The 7,069-nt window shown below is 37.0% G+C and overlaps 1 protein-coding gene across 4 annotated transcripts; it reads right to left on the minus strand.

The window, feature by feature from the left end:
• LOC107613234 (putative pentatricopeptide repeat-containing protein At3g15200) lies at positions 1,035-4,569 on the minus strand. 4 transcript variants are annotated; one of them, XM_021109170.1, is made up of 4 exons: positions 4,034-4,569; positions 1,816-3,844; positions 1,259-1,559; positions 1,035-1,162 (listed from the first exon to the last, which is right to left on the minus strand). In XM_021109170.1, the coding sequence occupies exons 1-2, from the start codon at positions 4,522-4,524 to the stop codon at positions 2,863-2,865; spliced, it is 1,473 nt and encodes a 490-aa protein (XP_020964829.1). In that variant the 5' UTR covers positions 4,525-4,569; the 3' UTR covers positions 1,035-1,162; positions 1,259-1,559; positions 1,816-2,862. The 4 variants fall into 4 exon arrangements, with proteins under 4 accessions (XP_020964829.1, XP_016170619.1, XP_020964827.1 ...); XM_016315133.2 differs by having other exon boundaries at positions 1,300-3,844; XM_021109168.1 differs by having other exon boundaries at positions 1,259-3,844.

A 7,069-nucleotide genomic window follows, 5' to 3' on the forward strand; every position in this document is an offset into this window, starting at 1 on the left:
ACAAAAAGGAAATAATGATGAAATAAATCAGAGGTACAAGTTCAGAAATGCAAACAAGAAACATAGTGCTACTCGATACTTTCCTACAATTAGAGAATATATGAACTGCAACCTAGCTGCTTCATGCATTTCATCATAATAGACACAAGTTTATAACAAGTAACACCAACTTACACCATCTTAAAGGTAAAATATTAACATCATTCTCGTTTTACTAACATTTAAATTTTGACAAATTTTACAAGCAACTTAGGACTCTTGCTACAATTCACACCTTGTTTTCAAGATTTATTTCAAATCAGTATTACCAAACACTTTCGAAACTTTAAACGCCAGTTAAAATGTTGCATGATAAATTTCATGTTCCGGATATAAGGGTGGATGTTTCACTGGCCAAGTGAAAACCGTGAAATGCATTCTTCATAAATTCTTACCATCTTATGTCATTGTCAGCTAAAGAGACAATTTTGAACAATTCATCAATCTTTACTGGTCAGAAACATTTGTTCATGAATACTCAAAAGTTATTGCAAAAATCCATTGAAATATTCCACTTTGGCTACAGTTGACTGGACAAGCATTGTCTATTTACATAGATCTTTACATAGATCATTACATAATAGAGATACTGAGTTAGGTACAAGTTATACCTGCATCGAGTCTCAAATTTATCGTGAAATCTTACCAGAACAAGAGCATCCAAATTCACATAATTTTCATAGAAAAGACAATAAAATAAAATAAAATAAAAATAAAACCTTCCAGGAGTAGTTCGTAGGGGCAGAGGTGCGGGAGAAGGACCGAGATCGGAGTTAGTAGTGAGGAAGAAGAACAAAGCGGCAATGTGTAAAAAGGGAAGGGAGAAGGAGGAAGCGTAAAAGGAAATTGTCTCATATGGAGAAAGGGTGAAGAATGAATGATGAACCTTGGCAGAGGCAACTGATTCATCTCTTTGAAATTTTGATTAAAAGAGGAGAATGTGTAAAAAGTAAAAAACAGAGGCAAATTTTAATTATTGATTTTTTCAAAAACAAAAAAAACGGGGTTCTACTTATAAATATTTTTATGGTGGTTAAAATGATACTCCCACATAAAAGTGGGGAGTAAGGAATCCGTGGCCAGATTTTCATTCTTCTTCTCTTGAGGGGGTGTGGGTTCAACGCTGCAAAAAAAACTATCATCACCAATCAAAACCAGTAAAATAAATAAATAAACACAACAAAACAGTGGCGGTAAAGAACACAGAAAAAAGCTTTACTTGAAATCAAAGAGAGCTAGCAGTTAAAATCTCATCTTTACCCATACGCTGTCAGATACAAAGAAACAGAGAGAGATGGCGACTGCTATAGCTATAGCACATTTTTGTCCAAAAACAGGCTTAACTCTTTCTTGTCACAAAAGAAATCCTTTCCTCTCTCATCACCTTCATTTTTCTTCTGCTTCCCTCTCCCATGCTGTGTTCTCCAGAGGTAAGTACTGTATGTAGTGTAAACTCATAAAGCTTACAACTATTTGCTGATTAACCATCACCAATAGTTGACTCTGTTTCTCAACTTTCTCTGAATCAAAATCACTCATTTGTTATTTCAGGCTATTTGTCAACTAGATGTTTAGAAGGCCAAAAATTCACCCCATTATTTGTAAGGCCAAAAGATATGCTCCAAACAACCACAAAGAGAAAGGTACAAACTATTTCTATTCCAACAAATCAAATCCAAAGTTTTATTCGAAACTTTATCAGTGATTTTCTAATAAAAGGAATAAACTTCAATATTATTGTTGGGCAGAGATTGAGTAGAAAGAGGGGAGGTGAACCTGACAAGAAGACACACAGGAGAAGGATGGGGTCCAAGAAGAAGCTGCTTTTCAAGATCATCAGGTTTGTCTCAACAGCTGGGACTAGATTCTTCTATGCCAAGAAAAAGAGCAGGAAGATTGACCTCAAGAAATATGATCTAAAGCTAAAGCACCATGTCCTATTCACAGAAGCCAGTTGATATGTAACATGGCACTTTCGTCTTTGATATTTCCCTGCTTTGGTTTTCATGCAAGAATTGTATGACTAAGCTGTAAATATACAAATTTCCATTTTTTATCACATGTGTGTAGTTCTGGTGATACTGAAGCTGCAAAACTGAGCTGAGAAATTGTAGAAATCATTCCCAATTACCAGATCTCTTCAATCAGACTAAATTGTAAATAATTTTAATTCAAGGCCTCAAAAACTAAATGCCTTCACTGTCAAAACATTTACTTACTAAAAACACAAAGAATCAAGAAAAACAAACAGAGGCCAAAGTCAACCAACATAATACACGCATCAATTTTATAAGAAACTTCCATTTCAAACTCTATCACTCTTCAAATCCTCCATTCCTTTCTTCAGCGGTACATTTTCTCATTTTCCAAGCACTGTTTGATTGAGACTAAGTTGAGATAGTTCCTCCTATTGCTTCCACCGGCTGAATTCTCTTTTTTAAACATTAGTAGAAAATCTGCCGAGGTGCTTAATTGGATGAGAAAATGTAAGCTTATCCAACTAACACAGCTATCATAAACAGATAAGGGAGCAAAATAACCCCAGCCTTCTAATTTCTGGACCCTCTAATTAACATAAAATCTCGAATCATAAAATTTGGTGTCGGGTTATCTCCTTTCCTTGCTTCTTGACAGTCTAAAGAGTTTGGCAAGATATCTCAATGTTCGAAAATTCAACCAAATCAACATCCTATGCGTCTAAGTGTATTAGCACTCAATGGCCTTCAAAGATATATTACTGTTGGCAATTTTCGACTTAGAGAACCCGAACCAATGGCAATGAAGTTATTGGAAGAATTGGATCACTAGATAACTCCAATACCATCATCCTTTTTGTTTTTCTGTTCTTTCTTTTGACTGAATGTTCATGGAACTCAATAGTTTCTCAGTTCTTGGCTCAGGCTCCATTCCCTTAGACACCATCTCCCTAAAATAGCGCAAGGCATCCTTCGTCCTCCCACTTTTGAGGTGCCCATGAATCAGGATTGTATAAGATCGCCTATCTAGTCCCCATCCATTCCTTTCCATCTCTTCCCATGTTCTTCTCACCCCATCCTGGTCATCCCATTCCATGTACAACCTCAAAACCAAGTTGTAAACATCATCATTCATGCTACACCCATTTCTCTCCATCCTCTCCAAAATCACAGGAACTTCCTTCGGCTCCTTCAAGGAACCCAGCAAGTAGCTATAAGTAACAGCATTAGGCAAACAATTCCCCTCCCTCCTTTCCATATCACTCACTAGCTCATATACCTTCTGCATTCGCCGAATCTTACACATGTGTTTGATCAAGGAGTTGTAAGTAGCCACATTAGGTTCAACACCCCTTTCGCTCATGCACTTGAAAACTTCCAATGCCTCAGGAACCCTCTTTTTGAAACAAAGAGCATCAACAATACAGTTGCATATCACAACATCGGGCTTGCAACCTTTATCCCACATGCCATGGAACAACCTCAGTGCAGTGCCAAGCTTCCCCTTCTTGGTCATTGCCTTGATAAATGTTGCATAAGTGAAAAGATCTGGCTTGCACTTAGATGCCAATATGTCTTTCCACAACCTCTTTGCCTCATGTGTGTTCCCTAAGATGCACCAACCATGGAGGATCACGTTCCAGGACTTTATATCAGGTGGAAGCTCATTCACCTTGCTGCGAAACAAAGTTTCTGCATCTTCTACATGCTTGTACCTGCACAACCACATCAAGAGGGTCCTAAATGCTTTAGAATCAATCTCCAATCCAAACTCTTTCCTCCTATAGAATATTCCAACAGCTTCCTCCACCTTATGTGCACCCACATACCTGTAATCGGAGAACACCCAAAATTAACCATTCACATATTTACATGACACCTAGTTAATTGACTTAATGCTCATAAAATGTACCAAAGTGATATTAAAGAATTCAGAAAAGCTAATAGGAATCATTGAGATCACATATCACATAAGAAAATCAAACATCGAAAGCTCTATAATAGAACATTTAATCTACCTACGAATCAATGTGGAAAAAACCAACTCATTCATGACACCCTGTCTATGGGACATTTCATCGAGCACCTGGTAGAGCTCCTCAAACCGCTTCATCTTCCCGAGAATATCCACAATCTCATTGAAAACGACGGAACTTGGCACATACCCATTTCGCTCGGGACTCGCTTTACAAGCCCAATTAAAGAACACGAGGGCGGGCCTCCAATCAGAATGATGCCGTTTAAGCACTTCGAAGACGAGTTTGTCGCTAAGCTGGAACCCACATAGGTCGAGTGCTCGCTCCACTTCGATGGCGGGCTTGTCCCTCCGGAACTTGAGGAGATTCTGAAGATAAACGATTGGCGGTGGTGGTGATGGTGGTTTCCAGTGGGGTGGGTCCGAAAGGGAATGCAGGAAGCATGTGGTTGGAGTTCGAAGGAGAGTGGCTGTGGCAGGGTAGAATAGGATTTTGAGTTCCCACCGGCAGAGTTGCCAGAACATGTACGGCATCAGCGGAATTGAATTGATGGTGAGGTCTATTATGCGAAAGGAGCTTCTAAATCTGGTCATAATTAAATAAAAATATAAAATTATAAAAATAAACTTAAAATGAAAAGTTAAAATGCACATCTTCACAAACATGTTAATAACAATCAAGTATCAATTCTTAGACATAATTAATGATGCAAAAAGAGATAATAAACTAGTCACCAGTACAAAATACTTTCTCAATTTAAATGAACAAAAGAGAGCAATAGATAACACAATCGCTAAGTTAATGATTAACAAATTCATTAAAAACGAAATTCAAATCTATTCTTACAGCAACAAATTCACCTCCTTGATAATTTCCAACAACAAATTCAACTATGATAATTTTCAGCAACAAAAAAATTTAGCTAAGTGATTATTTCAGCAAGATAGCAACAAATTCAAGGTTTAGTGATGATAATCAACAGCAAATTCAACTTAGTGATGATTTTCAGCAACAAAAAATATTTATACCAAGTGATTATTCACAAGACAGCAACAAATTCAAGGTTCAATCAGTAACAAAAATTCAACTCAGTGATGATTTTCAGCAACAAAAAAATTTAATTAAGGGATTACATATATAGTGAAAAGAAAAAAAAATTAATACTCCATCTTGAAAATGGCCTAACTAAAAATAGAGAGTACAAAAACACCTCGTTCAAAGATAAGACTTCAGAAACCATTTAGGCTATAATGATATATACTACAAAGTGAAATTACGCCAACAGACATGTTCAAAATGATCCAGCATTTATATAAATTTATTACAAATAAATCTATAAGGAATCTAAAGAAAGATAACAAATTTGTACAAGAAGATCCTTACTAAACTGAATGTCCGAGAATTAACAAGTAAATGATCCCAAAACTACACCCAAGATGAACTATCAACACCTAATGCAGCATAAAATCACAATCCAGTTCAAAACAGATCCAATTACAAGAAATACACACTTCAAACTGGTAACCAACAATTCTACACCAAAAATCCAAACGAATAGTTTGAACTTAATAGGATCGGATCAGATCTAATGATCTCAAATCAAACTACAGACAAAACAAATACAAAGTTTTGACTCAAAACCAGAATTTATAATCGGGAAAATACTATCAAAGAAAATATATGGAAGCAACAAACAGCATTTGATTTGATTTCCATTTTAGCATTCAGCAACAAACATTACAAAACAGCAACAAGTAATCCCTAATCACACTAAACCCGAAATCAATAGAGCTAACAGAGCATAATCCCTAATTACAAAACAGCAACAGCAACAAGTAATCCCTAATCCATTTTTGGCAGCAGCAAGAAAATTTCAACAAAAATTTCAGAAATTAAAAAAGAGCAGCAGAAAAAATCAATTATTTGATTTCTATTAATCCATTCACAATTTCACATTCAAAAATCAGCAAACAGAGCATAAAAGGAAGAGAAGAACCGAAGAAGTGAAAGCAGTGCCACTAACCTTCGACGGAGACACGGACGGCGACTGGCGAAATGGCGGCGAGCTGCTCCGAGCCTCGAACAGAGAAGCCAGGGAGGACGGGGACAGGGGGAAGGAGGACGCCGAGCTACAAGAGAGGGCCTGGGCTACAAGAGAGGACGCGGATGCGCCGACAGCACGGACGACGGCGGCACTGCGGCAGAACCATTTCAGAGAGAACCTAGGGTTTTGGTTGGGTGATTTTGAACTTTGCTTCAGAGTTCAGGGGATAGTGGTTCACGGGTTCACGCAAGAATCGGCCCGTTACCGGTCCGATCCAACCGGACAATTTTTGGCCAATTCAACGGTTTTAGAGATTTTTGAATGAATAGCTGTTAGCAACGGGCCGAATCGTTTTCCTCGTTGGTTTCTAGTTCGACCGGTCAGTCCGATTCGATTTTTAAAACATTGCTTGTTTTCAATTTTACCCAAATGCCCAACCTTCAAGAGGAACAACATCGTTTTTCGAAGAAATAAAAATTAAGCATTATCCAATTCGGATTATAACCGATCGGATTATCAATTTTGATGATCCAAATAGGTTGAACCGATTTTTAAAAAATTCGGTATTTAAGTGATTCGAAAGATAATTTGGTCTAGTCAAATAATAAGATGATTGGATTATTTTGAATTCGTCGAATCAAATTGAGTATGATAAATTTAATTAGTTTATATGGACAATCAAATTTTAATGATTTTTTTTATAGAAAAAAAAGATTTAATACTTCATTTTGTATGGGGAGGGTTCACAATACTTATAACTAAATGCTAGCATGAGGATAAGGCTTAATTAGGGTGTGTTTGGGGTTCACGTTGAAGAGAGAAGCCCGTTTGAGTGTTTTGAACGTCCCATTTTTATGTTTGGAAATTTGTTGGAACTCTGACCCAGAAGCGCTTTTACCTTTGAACGTACGTTCACATGAAGCTAAAATTTCTAGTTTCTGCGTTCACGTTGAGAAAGTTGATTACCGTTGAAGGAATTAAGTGAAAAATTTATTCCTTTTCTACCAACCCTACCTTCCATTCTCTTCTATAAA

This window comes from Arachis ipaensis, chromosome B08 (genome assembly GCF_000816755.2).
Source record: "Arachis ipaensis cultivar K30076 chromosome B08, Araip1.1, whole genome shotgun sequence".
NCBI lineage: Eukaryota > Viridiplantae > Streptophyta > Magnoliopsida > Fabales > Fabaceae > Arachis > Arachis ipaensis.

What these genes read in the sequence shown, in the direction of transcription:
- LOC107613234 (XM_021109170.1), bottom strand. Translation starts at nt 4,524, where the DNA reads ATGCCGTACATGTTCTGGCAACTCTGCCGGTGGGAACTCAAAATCCTA. An exon ending in TTTTCCACATTGATTCGTAG is followed by an intron (nt 3,845 to 4,033) that starts GTAGATTAAATG and finishes CTCCGATTACAG; the next exon opens with GTATGTGGGTGCACATAAGG.